The 17,532-nt window shown below is 34.9% G+C and overlaps 1 protein-coding gene and 1 pseudogene across 1 annotated transcript; one reads left to right on the top strand and one right to left on the bottom strand.

Moving 5' to 3' along the window:
• Positions 1-2,183: 2,183 nt before the first annotated feature.
• Positions 2,184-8,285, top strand: LOC116121264 (annotated as a pseudogene).
• Positions 8,286-9,421: 1,136 nt separating this feature from the next.
• Positions 9,422-11,996, bottom strand: LOC116121244 (cyclin-dependent kinase F-1-like). Its single transcript, XM_031407182.1, has 2 exons — positions 11,362-11,996; positions 9,422-10,609 (listed from the first exon to the last, which is right to left on the bottom strand). The coding sequence occupies exons 1-2, from the start codon at positions 11,842-11,844 to the stop codon at positions 9,683-9,685; spliced, it is 1,410 nt and encodes a 469-aa protein (XP_031263042.1). The 5' UTR covers positions 11,845-11,996; the 3' UTR covers positions 9,422-9,682.
• Positions 11,997-17,532: the final 5,536 nt, after the last annotated feature.

Here is a 17,532-nt window from a genome sequence, read left to right as displayed (position 1 = left end):
TTTTCTGAGGTGAGTTTGAAGATTTATTATCAATTCTAGCGCTGAAATTGTACAATTTTCGCTCGCAGCTTTGTGTAGCTTACCATGATGATAAATATATATGTGATATATGATATTGCCGAAGGCATAAAAGATGATGTGGTGTGTTTATTTTTGGCAGACTACTCGTTCTTTCTTGAAGATGAAGAAGCAGCAGTGGGTGCTGTAGCAGAGAGCCCAGAATGCGTAGCTCCACGCTGCTGTTTTAGTGGCTGTAGTGACTTTCAAAGATATTGAACTTGTTTTCACCAAAATGTCAGATTCTTTTGGAGCTCCATAAACGAAGTGTTTCAATATAACTTGCTTGTTGTTCATAATGTCACCATCACTCGCCATTATTGCTTGTTTTGCTTTTGTTTATATTTTCACAACTCAAATGTATGTATACATTTTTTCTTGAGTTTTTGTGTTGCTGCAGCATGATGATCAGTTGTTTTTATAGTTGCATGATTGTTGCTTATCTTGTCTTCGTTTTGTTTTGATATAAATACTTCAGTGGCTGCGGTTCTCAATAACACTAGACAAGAAGAAGAGAGGAGGAATGAAGACGAAGAAAAAGAGAGGAGACGGGGAATGAAGAGAAAGAAAAAGAGGTTTAGAATTTTTTTTTTTTTTTTTTTAAAGTATGTAATGGACGCCCGTCCCCAAAGTTTTTATTTTTTATTTTCATATTTCGGTTAAGAACGGGCGTTTCTTATTTGCGGACGTCCATCCAAAATAAAGGGACGGTTGTCCATAACAGATGAACGACCGTCCTTAATGTTTATAAATTTTTTTTATTATATTTTAATTATGGATGGACGTCCTTTAAATGGGGACCCCCATCCATATAATATGGACGGGAGTCCATGTAAGTGAACGGTCGTCCATATTTGATGGACGGCCGTTCATTAGAAAAAAAATTGATAAAAAAATCGAGTCACGCGTACACGTAGGCTGGTACATATTTCGGTGTAAATTTTTCGGTGTTCGTAGCTTTGTTGTATCTTTTATATCATATACCATTAATCAAACATTTTATTTTTGACTTTAAACGTCAAGTTTAGTGTGTTGTATAATATCATATAGGACCAAATATAATTAGTTCTTTGTTGTATATATATATAGACTTCAATTAAAATTTTAAATATGCTTATTAAAAATTTTACTGGAAAAAAGTTATTAAAAGATAATTTATTAGAAATTAGATTGTTTAAATATTCACATAAAATATTAAACTTTTTCTTAATTTTAAATTTTAAATAATAATAATTTAAATATTTTTAAACTACATTTTAAGTTATTAGTTAACTAAAATGATTAAATTAAATGAAATTGTACAATACACATAGTACTCACTCTTTTACTTGGTATTAAATAGTACCATGATTATGTATTGAGCACTTGTAGATTACATTAATTAAGGCAATCTAAAGTTTATACCAAATATTAGATTGTATTATTCAATATTATATTATATAACATGTCCTAAATTTAATGTTATCCGCACCGTTTTTTATTTTAGAAATAGTGACAATACCCGTTATCATAAACTCGCTTTTTAGTATCATGTTAGTAGAATGATTAATTTATTCTTAGTAGCATCAAGAATTAATGTATAAGATTTTTTTTTTTTTAATTCTGAATAATTTGATATGAAATTTTGTAATAAAAAAATTTAAAACTAAAACAAAAAGTAAATCGGGGCAAGGCGTTGCGATTGTAATTTAGGCTAACAAAAACCATTAAATGGAAATTGCCCGCAATAAATAAAAAAGTTAGGCCCCCTCTTTCGCGTAAGCGCAAAGACAATTCGGCCAGTGACAAACCAACAAACCCGAGTTTTCTAGAGTTCGCCACCTGTCACAAGAAACACTAATCACGTACGCTTATATTAACAAAATGACTGAATCACCCCTCATGCTGCAGCTTCCGGGTTCTCACCTTCTCTGAAGTGACAGCTACGCCTCTGAGCCATAACTAAATTTCAATTATGGTACAACAGTGAGATCTTTTTTCGTTTTACTTTGTTAATTGTTTATTTGATGAATTAATTTATGGTTTATCGTTGTAGATTTGTCCCTTTCTGTCTCTTAAAGTTAATTGTCTGGCGAAGAGAGAGAAAATCCCTTTCTCATGTTTGTTTCTAGGGAATAACATCACAACAAGGAATTGACGAAAGATAATTCTTAACCTATACATCAAGCGCACGTTAGTGGAGAGTTCTCCTGTCCAGCTTTATATATAAGCGGTTTCGACAGTATTTCTTGAACTTTAGTTTTTCTCAGCGTCAGTGTCACTGCAAAGTTCCTAACCTTTATTGTTTCAGATCCTTTTGAACTCTTTGGATAATCGAAACATAATCAAGGTGATTAAATTTAGATTATTTTATATTTATTTTTGTTTGTTGTATGTTTGGTCTAGTGAAAGGATCATTGGTGATTGATTTTTGCTTAATAAGTTGTTAGTGCTTCATTTCTATTGAGAATTTACGTTGTTTTGTTAGAATTGGGAGTTCGTGGGAGTGTGATCCGGTTCAAAAGGTACTAAGTTTAGTTGTGCTCGAGATTTAGTTTGGTTTGGAGAACCCCTGTTTTTTTCTTCAATCTGTTTGGCTGCCTGGAGAAATCGGAGGAAAAAGAAGAAATCTGAATGTTACGTTATTATTTGAATTCTTTCTTTAGTTTTGAAAATAATGCGTAATTAGGTGCAACTATAATAGAGTTTAATTAGTTTCTGATTGTGGAGTCCTTACCAGCTTCTTAGGTAATCAATTGTTGAATGTTAACCTAAATTGGACGAAGAACTTATTAGGCTTTTACAGTCTTTGTAATGTGATGAAAATATGTAACTGTACTCTTTACCCGATCACTGAGAAATTGAGTGGAAAGAAACAACTTTAGTTTTTTTTTGGTAAGTAAGAAACAACTATGGTTCATTTGCTTTATATGAGGTTTCTATAAATGGAGAATTTCAGGCTTTCAGCAAAAGTAAATGGAGAATGACTTTAAACTCGTAGTGCATAAACAGATCATAACATGATAAAAAAGATGGAAGACAATAATATTAAAGATTTGGTAATTTATAATATTTTCAGTTTAGACTGGCTGATCTGAGATACTGTTAAATTTTGGCAATTAACCCTATTTATTACAACTGGAAATAATAAATTGATGTAACCTGTATAGTAAATGCCAATTGTCTATGAATGTGATGTGGCAGTGAAGTCGTAGAACTCTCCAAATTTGCTGATTTGAAGTGAAAGCTGGCTGCAGCTTGGCATGTGGGGGCGACAGCGTGAATCATACTCAATGTATAAGCGAATGCCATCAAGAGATAATACAAGCGTTGTAGATGTAGAAGACAACTCAGGTAACTACTAACTCTGTCCATTGACTGTTTGAAGTTGTATTTCATTAATTCTTATTGACAACTCACCCCTGGTTTTAATATCCCTGACTCAGCGATTGAGTTCAGATGCATCAGTTGTGGACTGCTTCTGTCTCCTTGTATATTAATTGCAATATGTTCTATTGATCAAGGGAAATGAAAGAAAAACCCATAAATTCAAAGTCAAAATTGGTTAAGGAAATGTATTTGTTGTCTTATTATAAGGTCATAAATAAGTAGGGATTGTTCAAGTAGATAGTCTATGCATTATTTCAATCATATGAAGGTACCAAGCATTTTGAGATGATAATGGGACTCATTTTTTATATTTCATTAGCTCATTTACTGGAGAGCATGGATCTGGAAACTACAAATCCTTCGTGGAGGCTGTCTTTCCCCTATGTGCTAGTGGCAACCTTATCTTCATTTTTATTTGGCTATCATCTTGGGTTTGTGTGCTATCTTAAACTTAGTCCTTTTGTTGTTTCTCTTAATTTTCTTTTTCTTCATGTTTCTATTAGAAGTTTATGGATCAACAAATTGATGTTTATCTTTTGTATTTTGTTTTAATAAACAGAGTGGTTAATGAACCACTTGAAAGCATCTCTCTTGATCTTGGTTTTAGTGGGAATACCTTAGCAGAAGGTGAGAGTTCTGGATGTCTTTTTTTGCTTTTATTCACTAAACCACCCCCCCAACCCCCATCATCTTTTTTTTTTTTTTTTTTTTTTTTTTCGGTTAAGGGATGTTAATATAGTGGTGATATTTTAAATGTGGCTATTAATCTTATATCATGTTATGCCAAACATAGGTTTGGTATTAAGTACTTGTCTGGCTGGTGCGCTTGTCGGATGCTTATTTATGTTGGATTGCTGATGAATTGGCCGTCGAGGGCTTTTCAGCTTGTGTGCTTTGCCTATGATCATTGGTGCTGCCGTAAGGTATGCTTTTGCCCATAACGCAATGCGTTGAGGCGTAACGGCTCTTACTCTGTACTTCACGTTTTTTTTTCTTTCTAAATCTGTTCTAATCAGAGTTTTTTCTCCAATATTTGTTTGGTTTCGTTAAAATATGAAACTTCATCTATTTTTTCTATAATTTTCAAATATGAAATAGTAAAACTAGACTTTAATATCGTATTTTGGTTTTTTGTTACCAGATAATAGTTTAGTCTTGGATTATATTCAAGCTTAAAGGTCACATGTGAATTTTGTTTAGTCTTAAGTAAAAATTATCATACAGTCTCTTTCTTATTGCATAGTTCATTTATATTTTTCTTGTGTGTATTTATTTTTGGTAGAATAATAAAGTTTATTATTATCTGATGCACAATCCCCCCTTCCCTTTTCTTTCTATATTAAATTCTTATTGTTGGATGTCGACCTGAAAGTTAAGATTTGTATTTCAGTGCAATAACTGGCAATCTATGGTATGCTTTTGGGAAGGTTCTTGGTTGGAATAGGAATGGGTATTGGACCCCCTGTGGCATCTCTTATGTGACAGTAGATTTATATTCTAATCAATGATTTGATTATGCACAGTCTTTCTTGATCATGAACACAGGAATTATTTCTCTTGTATTCATTTTGCACATCTACTCGAGCAGGTTTCCCCTTCAATGTGGAGGGGCACTTATGGAGGATTCTCCAGATTGCACATGTCTTGGACTTATGGCAGCTCTGTTATTGGAATCCTGTCAAAGAAATATCCGGCTGGTAAGAAATGTGCACTGTACCACTCAGCATCCTTGGTAGAATTAGCCTTTCTGACATACATTTTCTTTTGTGGGTATTCGTTTAGGTGGCGCATTTGTTTTTGGGTAGCTACCAATCCCGCAGGAATACTTGCCCTGCCATTGTCTTTGTCCAGAGAGTCCACATTGCTGCATAAGGTTTGCTCTGATTCGCAAGTTTTTCTTTTGCAACGTAATTCTCCTATGTGTTCTAAATGCCATTAGACAGTCATAGTTTATTATTGTTAGTAAAAAAAATTGATAGTGGCTGTGGCATGACCAAATGAATTAATTGTATCACTAAAAATACATTTTGTGCTCTTACTCCCTCGTGATCTTTTTTTGCCATTGTGTTTTAACATTGTGATCTTACGCTCTGCTGGCAATTGTTTTTGGAGATACCATTGGTTTTTAGCACAAATATACTAGTTTTTGCTGAGTCTTTTACAGTATCTTTATTTCTTTTTGGGCTTACCATGACGAGAAAGTTGTTTTGTCTGAATTGCCATTATTCCGGCTTCCCTAAGCAAAGACTATTCCCCCAAAAGACATAAGCTTATCTCTAATTGTTTCTTATGTTAAGAGATGCAATGCTTACACTTTCTATGGTAAAAACTAGCAAGAAGAAGTGCTGAAGCGAAATGAATTCGAGAGGCTTTTAGGTGGAGCACATGTCAAATATTCTATGGCGAGTTGTCCAAGTTAGACAGAGGGGATGACACAGAACTGTGAAGCTGAAGAATTGCTTCTGGTCGCCATTTTAGAGGTAGATAGATACTTTCTGGTGTACCTTATGAGCGTCTAATGCTTCTATCCTCTCTTATTCAGCTTCTACAGTTGCAGTTGTCACGCTGCTGTCACATTACTTTCTCTCTTCTTCTTTCCTTCCTTGGTTTCCTTTTAGGCTTTGCTATCACATGTTCCTTTGATTTGTTTGTATGGATCAACCCTATTTGCTTTACAACAGCTATTGGTATAAATGCTATTTTTATTTCTCTTCATCTGTATTTAAAAGTGCGGGTGTCGTCCAACTTGCAAATGTCTCATTGAATTGCAAATCTATCAGTATAGGTTTTTCTTTAATAGGTCTTTCGTACTTGTATCATTGCAGTTTCAATTGATGGATGATTTATTTGTCTTCAGGATCTGTTGCAATGACATTGATGGATAAACTAGGAAGGAAAGTGCTCCTTCAGTGGAGCTTCTTTGGCATGGTAAATGTGATTGCATTTCATGTCTTCTTTCACAGAAAGCCATTCATTTTATGCTTAATATAGATTAAGAACCGAGTTGATGTAAAATTCATTAGAGAATCTGGAACTGGATCTGTTTGCACATAATTACATTTTCATTTACTTTAGGGAGGATTACATGCTTTCCATGGTGCATTGTGATGTGCTTTTCTACTGACAGAGGGGAGCTCTGTAGGGTTTATATTTTATTGCAACCATGTGTGGGATGAGAGAAAGATAGTTCAATCTTCAGAAGTTACAATCTTTTGGAGCAGGATGGCAATAAGTTTATTGATTTCTTGTTAGCATAATTATATTCATGATACCACCATGGTGGCTACTGTTGTGCATGGTTCAGCTGATATCTCTTTTCCCGAGTTTATAGAATGAGTTAATGGAGTCTATCATTTAATATTCCATCTCTTCATAATGCATGCATCTACTCAGGCAGCATCAATGGGTCTTCAGTCCTGCTTCAAGTTCTTACATGCCAGAATCTGGACTTTATACCTTTCTGGGTGGCATGCTATTGTGAGTACTATATTATAATAAGTGAATCTTTGATATGAACTTCGTGAGCTTATACATGCATCTAATAACATACTGTACGCAGAACTGGCCATTTTGTTTCATTTCTGCCTGATACTTTGTGTTTGTATAGCGCTATTTAATATAAACGCTGTAGTTGTTTCCAGCTCCACTGAAGAATATCTTTAAGGCTGTAAGAAGAAGATAATTTCTATATGTTGCATGAAAATTGGTGAATGATGAGGGTGTCATACAAATAAAAATCTTTGAAAGTTTGTGAAAGCCAAGGTTTTGAAATCTTGCTAGCCAATAGGAATGTCCTTGGAGACTACTCTTAACTTGAGAGTAGCCTGCAAGATTGGCCGCAATTGCAATGTGTTGATTAAATTTTATAGAGATGCTGAATATATGAATATTTGGATTGTATTATTTTTGGTCACCTCAACAAATTTAATAATTTTTAGCAATTAATCAGCCATGCCTGATTCTCTGTGACATCTTGCATGGATTAGATGGTACATGACTGATGGAAACTGACAAAACCTTGTGGAATCTGATATTATATGGACATTTAAGTGTGAACTTTTTGCAGGTTTGTCTTAACATTTGCTCTGGGGCTGTCCAGTTCCAGGTCTTCTCCTTCCAGAAATCTTCCCCAGTCGAATTAGGGCGAAGCTATGCAGTGGTATGTCAGTGCACTGGGTAACTTTTCTTGTCACAATATCTTTGGTTTTTTCGCCCTTTTTATTTGGTACTGCACTTGCAATGTTTGAGTTAAATTTAAAACTGTCTGGGTATTTCTATCTATTAATAAAGTCAAATGAAGTAAGATGGTTTGATTTATTCATTGTCTATCTCCATTCTTTAGGTGATAAATTTCTTTGTGGGCTTGCTATTCTTGCAACTACTGGAGCAACTTGGGTCACAGCTCTTGTACTCTATGTTTGCAACCTTTTGCTTGATGGCTGTGGTGTTTGTGAAAAGAAATGTTGTGGAAACAAAAGGAAAATCACTCCAAGAAATCGAGATATCACTTCTTCCACAAGAATAGTGAAGGCCTTTCTTGCTTGAAAGAAACAGACTCCAGTTGAAAAGTAATAAGCAATTTCTTTTCATTTGATGGAAGCTAAACATAAGACGGTAGACACGAAGTTGAAGTGGCCGATATTCTGGTTAAATAATGTGTAAGATCAAGTGTCATCAGGCAAGTGAAGTACTTCATATGATATGAATTTTAGTGGTGTGAGATTTGGCTTATTCCAGTCGTTAGGGTTTAGGTCAGTTAGGCATCATATATAGAGCTTTGATATGTGATAATATGTATTATGTAGTCTCAAATATGTAACCCCTTTAAAATCAATATATGGTGTCTGAAAAGTTCGGGAGATTTGTGTTTGAGGATGGACGTTCGGCTATATGATAACAGTAAGTTACAAAATTTACAATGTTACCCAGCTGGTTGCACTAGAAGTCTAGAATAGACACTTAAATCAATACTTGAATTTTGGGCCAATTTCCTCTTATCACTTGAGAGATTGTATTACATTTCAGAGGACTAGTCATAAAGCAGAAAATAGTGGACACCATAAGTGCATTGTTTTACTAAGTGAAAACAATATTTTTTCACAGATGGGGATAAAGAACCCATCCTCCATAGGAATTGTAATCCCTTCATCATCTCCGATTCCGATCCCCCAAATATTAAATTTGACATAGCGGTTACTGAATTTTTATAATTGTTATTCAAAACTTAGATGTGTAATTTTGTGTTTGAATTGAAGTGTATATAGACTGGGAATGAATATTTAGTTTTTAAACTTTTAATCTAATTATTGAATACATTTAGGATATGAGACATTTTCTAGTTGTGCTAATTGTTAGAATATTGAATATAAATCATCTCTTTTTCTTTTACACTTCTCAATAACCTAGTACGGTATCCGGTATATGTTATGTGGGGATCCCTAATTCCCTTACCCGTCCCGTTATAGTGAAATTTGGAAATTTGGATATGAGACAAGGATGAGGATGACCATCCCTTGATGGACCTCATCACCATCAAATATGTAGAATATGTGCATGATTTATTCGGTAAATCAACTCAAAATCTAATTCTCAAGATTCCCAAAAGAATGGATCCCAGTTAATATTTCAATTGAACAAACAATGACCTTACTAATTATTTCAAGGACAGTTCTAAATTCATATACAATCTATATATCCAGTGACTGGCCACCATGTAATAGTGTTATCATAGATAATGATCAAGGTTGATAAAACAGCTATCTTCAGGTTAAAGTTCACGTTTTTCCCTCATATAACGTTATTAAAAAGTTCGAGACTGACAATTTGAATGTCCCTGTAATTGATAACTAAGGTCATTGGCTCAATCACTTTGAGGACAGTGGCATTATGAAAACGGTTCACAACTTATTAATCGTCTCTGGAACATAATGCACAAGAATACTTTGCCATCGTCACTTTCCAAATGCTATAATCTTAGCTCAGCCATATCCTTTGCTTTACCTCAAAATCATATCATAAAATAGCCTTTCAGTGTAGCAGGTGCCATAAAACATGTGAAACAACATATTATCATAATCCTCTGGTTTTACAAGGAATAAGCATGTTGTGCACTAGAAGTGTTACTTTAGCATAAGAAAATATAAGGGTCCTACTGGTATAAGACACTTTTATGCGAATAATTTATGGCTTTAAAATGGTTACTCAAACAAATAGACATATAATTTAACAATCCGAAGTACCTAAACACTTGTCTTGCTCAAGAGAATCGAATTGAAAAACCAGAATTGGTGGTTGTCACATTTAGCGGGCCAAATTCATCAAAGTCAGAATCTGAACCCATGTCGTCATACCATCCTCCAGGAGAATCCTCATCTTGGTTACCCTTTGTCAAAGGAACTCGCAACTCAGATGTTGGAACCGGAAGAGGCTCTTCATTGAAATACTTATCATGTAGCAATTCTGCTGCAGAAGCTCTACTAGCTGGGTCATAACAAACAAGTTTTCTGACAAGAGAGATTTCATCTGTAGAGCGGTTGGGCAGGCAGGATTCCAAACCACTAGGATCTTCTACCTTACAAAATGAAATCGTTTGGTAATCGGGAAGTTTAACACAACCCGGCCAGACTTCTTCTGTTAAGTTGCCCAATACACTAATAATTCTGCTAAGCTGATCGATATCAGAAGTCCCAGGGAAAAGAGGCCGTAGAGTAAAAAGCTCTGCAAATATGCAACCCAATGACCATAGATCAACCTCTAATCCGTAGGCTGTGGATCCATAGAGCAGTTCAGGTGACCTGAACCAGCGAGTTCCAACACAGGATGTGAAAGCACCACGCTCATCATTCTCAGCCTCCTCTGCTTCATAAGAATAAGAGCTCTTGAAAGGATCATCTTCTATGTCACTAGTAGTACATGTAGCAAAACAAGATGCATTTCCATCATCAACATTTGTTTCTTTATCAGTTTCATGCATAGAATGTTTAGCTTTGACCTCATCTAACTCCCTAAAAGAGTCTTCCTTACTCATACCCTCTGGCTCTTGATTAACATATCCTTTTTGGGATGCATTTTCATGACCAGCTTGAGGTGCTTGACAAATATTTTCCTGATCTGCAGTATCCGGTTCAAATGGTGGAGGATTGTCGTCAGCAGCAACCAATTCATGATCCAGGAGTATCCTTGCCTGGAAACAGAAGAAAACGGAAAAGTTCAATCCTCAGAAAAAAAAAAAAAAAAAGCAAGTACAACAATTTGCTGCAGTTACTTATAAACTTGCAAATGCCACCAACCACCTCCAGAAAGACTATAAGTTCATGAAAAGGATAGTTCTCTCATCATTATTAAGGTTCACTCACTCCTAACTATTGACAGCTGATAGCAAGCTCTACTAGCATTGTCATTATGTTAACCGTCTTAAGTTAATATATTTTCGCTGTTTTACAGACAAGAGATAGCTAATAATTTAAACACAAATTTGTGTAGAAAGGTCAGGTTCTCGTCATTAGGAAGTTAAACTAATTCTCAACTTACCCTCTTTTTCCATTATATCTGCACAACAAAAATTAGACCAATCCAACTATTAGTTTCAACTAAGAGATCAATGGTACCAATTATCAAAATCAACTTAATACATTGATGCTATCAATTTAACTAAATCAAACTTTTCATTTTTTGCAATGGGCGAAAACAAAATATAATTGATCAAACTATCAAAATAAATAAATAAATTACTAGCAATTGCTAACAGATCATTTGACCTAGCGAAATGCACTTCTTTTTTCAATTTGTTAAAGAGGCCAATGCGCTAAGTTATCTTCTAAAAATATTAACACAATGATTATTGAAGCATTAAAATCCTCTCTTTATAACTTCATCCATCCAATAATGACAAAATTCTAAGAAAAACATGGCTCAAAAAAATAAAATAAAAAGTACCTGGCCAAAATCAGCCAACTTGAGCACCCCATCATCTCCAACCAACAAGTTCCCAGGTTTCAAATCCCTATGCACGATCATATTCCTATGACACGCGTCAACTCCACACAAAATCTGAACCATCCATCTCTTAATCGCCCCCACGCTGAGTCCACTCTCTCTCTTGGCGTCCGAAATGACGGAGGCCAAATCCGACCGCAGGAACTCCAAGACCAACACGGCGTCCTCGTCCTCCCGCCAAAAGTACTCATGCAAAACCACCACGTTTGGGGACCCCTGGAGGATCTGTAAAGCCTCGATTTCGCGAAATGCCGATTGGTAGTCGTGCACCTCCTTGAGCGCCACTATGAGGTTGTCGGATAATCGACGGCCCTTGTACACGTCAGAGTAGGCGCCGGCTCCCACGCGCTCCAGGATTTGGTATTTGGCTATAATTTCAGGACGGGTGTGGATGCTCCAGCTCTTGGGCAATGGGTTATCCATCTAGGTGTTTGTTTTGTTTTTATTTTCTGATGGAGACGAAAATGCTTAGTTTTTGTCAACTGTTATTTTCTTTCTGCTTCTTTAGTATTTAGTAATGTTTCAGTTTCAGGCCAGTTTGGGAAGGAGACGATGTTTTGATTGAATATAAATAACTTTTATCTGTTTTTCTTTTTTAAGTAAATAATATTCAACTAATTCTCAATGGTTTTAAGGCTGCGTAAGGTAGGGCTGAAGAGTATCTCCAATTTCTTTCGTATAATTAAAAAATATTTCATTAATTTTTAAATAAATCGATTCCTTTAAATTTTAAGAAAGAGAATATATTTTTTAAAAAAATGAACTTAATAAAAGCATCGAGAATATATTTTTTCAAAAAATAAACTTAATAAAAGCATCAAGAATATATTTTTTCAAAAAATGAACTTAATAAAAGCACCTCCAATGATGTTATTTATGCTATTTATTTTAAAGATGATTTTTCTATAAATTTTGAATAAAAATATTGTCAAAGGCATGATTCATAAGGGATATGAGGGGCGGGGGATTTTGGCCCTAATATGTTTTTGTTTACTTTCGCGGATGAGGAGAAACCCAAGCAAATCCTTCAAGATAGTCCATGGAATGTTTTGGGAGCCCTCCTTAATCTACAATGTTGGGTCCTTAGATGTCTCACTATATGAGATTGATTTTACCAAAGCTCCATTTTGGGTTCAAATTCATGGCTTACCGCTAGCTAAGTTAAGCACAAATAGTGCTGTAAAAATAGGCTATTGTATTGGTGAGGTTCTTCAGGTTGAAAATTCATTGGTTCAAGATAGACTGGTGCACAGCTTTCTAAGGGTGAGAGTGTTGCTTGATGTTATGAAACCGCTAGCAACTGGGGTTTGGGTGAACAGGAAAGAACTAGGCAACATATGGGTCTTCTTTAAGTATGAAAAACTTCAGAACTTTTGCTATGGCTGTGACAGGATAGGCTATAAACAGAAAAGTTGTAACGAAGCCAAAGCGGTGTGCCCTTACGATACTACCAAGTCAAAGTATGGTGCCTTGCTAGGAACATCACAAGTGAGATCCTTGATAGAAGAGGTTGAAGGAAGCAAGCAAAATCATGTTCATGGAGGAGGGAAGCAAAACATTAGAGTTGAGGAAAGAGAAAATTACTCTGACAACAGTGGCATTAATTGCAATGTGACAAAAGCAGATAATCAAGGGCTACATCACAAGCTCCAAGGACACTAACCCAACCAGCCTATTACAAAACCAAATCTGGAGGCAATTGGCTACGCCTAATTCATCACAAATCCAGATAATGACGGTAACTCATTCTCAATTTCTGATGGGAGGCCAAAATCACAATGTGGGTAATGATTATGATGAGTTAAAGGAGAATGTTGGTATTAATTGTGGTAACATGTCATTGGACCTAAACAATGTGGGCTTCTCTAATCTTATGCAAACTGGACCGGGTTGTGAGGGCTCTAGCTCTTCTAATAAGTCAGCTAAAGGAAGTCCAATGGAGAAGTTGGGCTTCAGTCAACACTTAAGTCCGGTCCAATTGGGAGATAGAAGGCCTGAAGTGAATTTTAGATTGCCAATTGATTATCACCAGAAGCCCAATTTTCTCTTGTAATACCAGAAATAAAGTCAAGGACAAAATTTCCAAGGCCTTAAGCATCCCTTGTTGGGACATTCCTTCAAAATACTTAAGGATTCCCTCTTCTTGGGAAAAAACCAAAACACAAACTCTAAGTTGGATCATGGAGAGGGTTAAACAAAAAACCGAAGGCTGGAAAGAAAAACTCTTGTCATCAGTTGGTAAAGAAGTGCTTATTAGAGTTGTCTTGCAATCCATACCTAACTATGCTATGTCCATTCTTAAATTCCCTAAACATTTTTGTGCTAAATTATGCATGAGTGTGACTAACTTTTGGTGGAAAAAAAGCAAGGAGAGGAAAGGAATTCATTGGGTTGGACAGAAAAAGTTATCAAAGAGCAAGAAAGACGGAGGGCTGGGATTTAGGGATTTTTACAAAATGAACCAGGCTCTATTGAGTAAACAAGCATGGAGCATTCTATTGAATTCTGATATTTTATGGATGTGAATCTTGAAAGCCATATATTTCCCTCAAAAAAACTTTTGGGAGGCAACATGCAAAAAGAATAGTTCTTAGGGTTGGAAGAATTTGTTGTTTGGCAGAAGCCTTCTCAAGGAGAAAGCAATTTGGAAGGTGAATAATGGCAACTCTGTTCGAATTATGAATGACAATTAGATGCCACCAGGAATGCAAGACATTAAGCCCATTGTACAAGCAGATCAGAAAGTGAAGGAGCTGTTTTCCTCGATTGGTAGATCTTGGGATCATCATAAATTAGTTGAAGTTTATGAGGCTGGAAATGCAAAAAAGATGGCAGCTATTCCGATAAGTAGGAACTCTGATCCTGACCAAATTGTTTGGCCTCACAAGTCTAATGGAATCTATGATATAAAGATAGGTTACCACCAGTCCAGGGAGGAAACTTTTCCCAGCAAAATAACAATACATCACATCCTAGTTGGTTGACAAACGATTGTGGAAGGAGATTGTTAGGATACCACATTGAAAGAGAAAAGAGTGGGCATGTGGGTTATAAAGGCTTGGGCACCCTCCCTTGGCAAGCCGGTTTTCCAAGGAGAGTTCTACCCAAGCCCATGAAAGACCCATGGCCCAACCCAAATTGTTGAGTTATTGGAGTGGGTTCTTATCAATTGGTATCAGAGCATGATCCTGCGCCTATGTGGCAGCGCACGCGTGGCAGGCTGACCCGTGGCAGGCTGACCTTAGGCCCGGGCTGCTACCCCGAGAAAGGGCATGGAGGCCCGAGGGAAAGGGGATCCGCGTAGTCACCCAAGGGATAAAGAGGTTGACGGGGGTAAAGAGGCCGACGTGGATGTCGGTTGCGAAAGCTTGGTGGAATGTTAGGATCCCACATTGAAAGAGAAAAGGGTGGGCATGTGGGTTATAAAGGCTTGGGCACCCTCCCTTGGCAAGCCGGTTTTCCAAGGAGAGTTCTACCCAAGCCCATGAAAGACNATCATTAATGTAATGGTACATAATGCATGGTATCCAAGTCCAATTATTAAAGTCTATAACATACTTTCAATGGACTAATGCTTTGTAAATTAGTGATTACTTCTCGTTCAAATTTCAAAATAAAACTCTTAAATGTTGGTTAGCATAAATGTGATCAATTACACGGTTATTTTGATGGGGTCATTCTATGATGTTGGCATAGTATAATAACAAGTTGTTATCAAGGGTATAGATATATAGGATGTAGAATTTTCCTTGATTAGATTAAGACTAATGATTGTGAGAAGAGAAAAAGAAAATTAGCTGTTGGCGTCCATGCATGCTTCATGTATTGCTCAGCATTTTGTTCAGTATTTCAGGTTAATTTCTTCCCTAGAGGCCTATACGATGAGCTGAAAGTACTGATAGTGAAAGTGTTAATTTTTTCATTTTTCATATAATGTTTATTTACAACTTGAGTGTATTAATATTGCTCTACAGATGGAGAAGAATGAATTGCTTCCTCTGAAATAGCTTGGTATTTCATTACAAGAGATTGTAATGAGGTAGGAAGAATTTGATTTTCTTGATCATTCATATCATTGTATAATCAGCCAAATTGAGATGTTGTCCTGTCAATAGTTAAAATATTGATTGGCCTAATAAAACTGGATCGTATAAGTGATTCTTTTCTGTGGTCATCCTCTTATATATGCTGGTATAGTATAGTAAATAATAGAAGAGTTAAACAACTATTCCTTATTTACTTTTTATCATTTCACGATGTAAATAATATATTATCAGAGTAGTTTAACACAGAAGTTAACATGAAGTAGATTTTAAATATATAGATCTTGATTGTAATCCTCATGTTCAGGCTTAAAAAAGTATATATCAGTCTTCTCTTGTTGAAGACAAAAATATTTGATTTTGAATACTTTGCAGATGCCAACTCTTAACATATTATAAAAGAAAAGACTGAGACAGGTTTTTCTTTCTATCATTAATTGTTTTAAATATATATACAAAGTATGAAATATTTCATTAATGTGCTTATATGATATATTGTGCTTCTCTTTAATTTGTAGCAAACTAAGCCATAAAATTTCCTTCTAAAATAAAAATATATAAGACATCCTAATAATTGAATAACATAAAATAAATTAAATTAAATTAAATCATTTACAATTAACATAAAATAAATAGGCTTCCATAAGTTTTCAAGAAACAATATTAGTTTAGTTAAAAATTATAAAATAAATAGATTTTAAGTACTTTTTAAATTTAAAATTTTATACCAAAACTGTCCTTGAGTAGTTTGTTTTTACAATTACCTAGCAAAAGGACTTTTTGGTAAATTAAAGTGTATTATAAGATCAAAATTGAAACAAATTTCTAAATATCTTTTGTCTTTGTTGTCTTCGTTGCAGAAGGCAAGGCAGAAACAATTTCCTTTTGATGAAATGCTTGTGAGGAATGGTTCGTTGCTTGTGGTATTTCCTTTTAGATTGTGGATATCGTGTTGATTTTAGGTTTTGCTGCATAGTTTAATCTATTGTCATACTTGAACAAGGTTTTTAATTATTTTTATATAATTTTTTTAAGTGAGTTTACATAGGTAGATTCAACTGATTGATTGATTAATCACATTTTATTGGTAATACCTTTGAAATTCTTGCTAGGATGCCTCTACGAAAGCTGGTGTTGATTATTGACATGGGACCCCATTTAATAAAAGTTCATGAAGGTAATGTTCGTAAAGGTAAGTGGTGAATTCCAAGTGCTTGCATTTACTTGTATGTATTTAATTAATTATTTTAGAGGCCTAATAGCTAATCTTTGTGTTGATACAATGTCTGAGCAGGACCTTATTTAATTAGTTCCTATACTAGCTTTGATGATTGCAACAAAGGGTAGTATTATTAACATACTCAAAGATTCAAAGAGGATTTTAAAGAAGATTGAAAAAAAAAAAAAAAAAAAAAGAAACACCTGGGTTCCATATTACTATTAACCAAAAGAAAAAGAGAATAATACAAAGAGTAAAGTTACATATATATACAACTAAGTAAAAGAACTAAACTACCCTTGAGAATAAGAAAAAGTACATATAACTCTTAACTCCTAACAAGTATATCTTTGTTTTTTTGCCTTAATTGCAGTTTTAGATGAAAGCTTTCATAAGGTTTTAAATTTGTTAAGAGCTACATGAGCTTTTTTTCTTTTTAAACTATTATCTCTTTTGTTTACTGGGCTCAGGGATCATATTCTTTGTTTGTGTAGCCAGATGCATGCTCATACTCATGAAGGTTTGAGTATTGATTTTACCTTGACCATTTACTTCTCTTGCTGAGTTATTTCTCTAATGCTTATATTTCTTGAACTTCTTGTGATTTATGCATGTACTTATTTGTTTCTGGCTTACATTTACAATATTATGTGATGCTAGCTAGTAGAAAAGAAGAAACAAAACTTAATATATTTTCTAATAAATAATAAGATTTGATTATATGTCATATTTTAATATCAGTTAGTTGTCAGTTATCACAATTGTAATTAGTGTTAGCTTTAGGTTACCATTGTTCGTATAAGAATATAAATAGATGTCGTCTTTCAGTGTAATCTTATTATGTAATTG

This window comes from Pistacia vera, unplaced genomic scaffold (genome assembly GCF_008641045.1).
Source record: "Pistacia vera cultivar Batoury unplaced genomic scaffold, PisVer_v2 Contig971, whole genome shotgun sequence".
In the NCBI taxonomy this organism is placed as follows: domain Eukaryota; kingdom Viridiplantae; phylum Streptophyta; class Magnoliopsida; order Sapindales; family Anacardiaceae; genus Pistacia; species Pistacia vera.
Note: the sequence above shows the minus strand (reverse complement) of the source record. Positions and strands in the feature narration are given on the sequence as shown.

What these genes read in the sequence shown, in the direction of transcription:
- LOC116121244 (XM_031407182.1), bottom strand. Translation starts at nt 11,844, where the DNA reads ATGGATAACCCATTGCCCAAGAGCTGGAGCATCCACACCCGTCCTGAA. An exon ending in AGTTGGCTGATTTTGGCCAG is followed by an intron (nt 10,610 to 11,361) that starts GTACTTTTTATT and finishes TTCTGTTTCCAG; the next exon opens with GCAAGGATACTCCTGGATCA.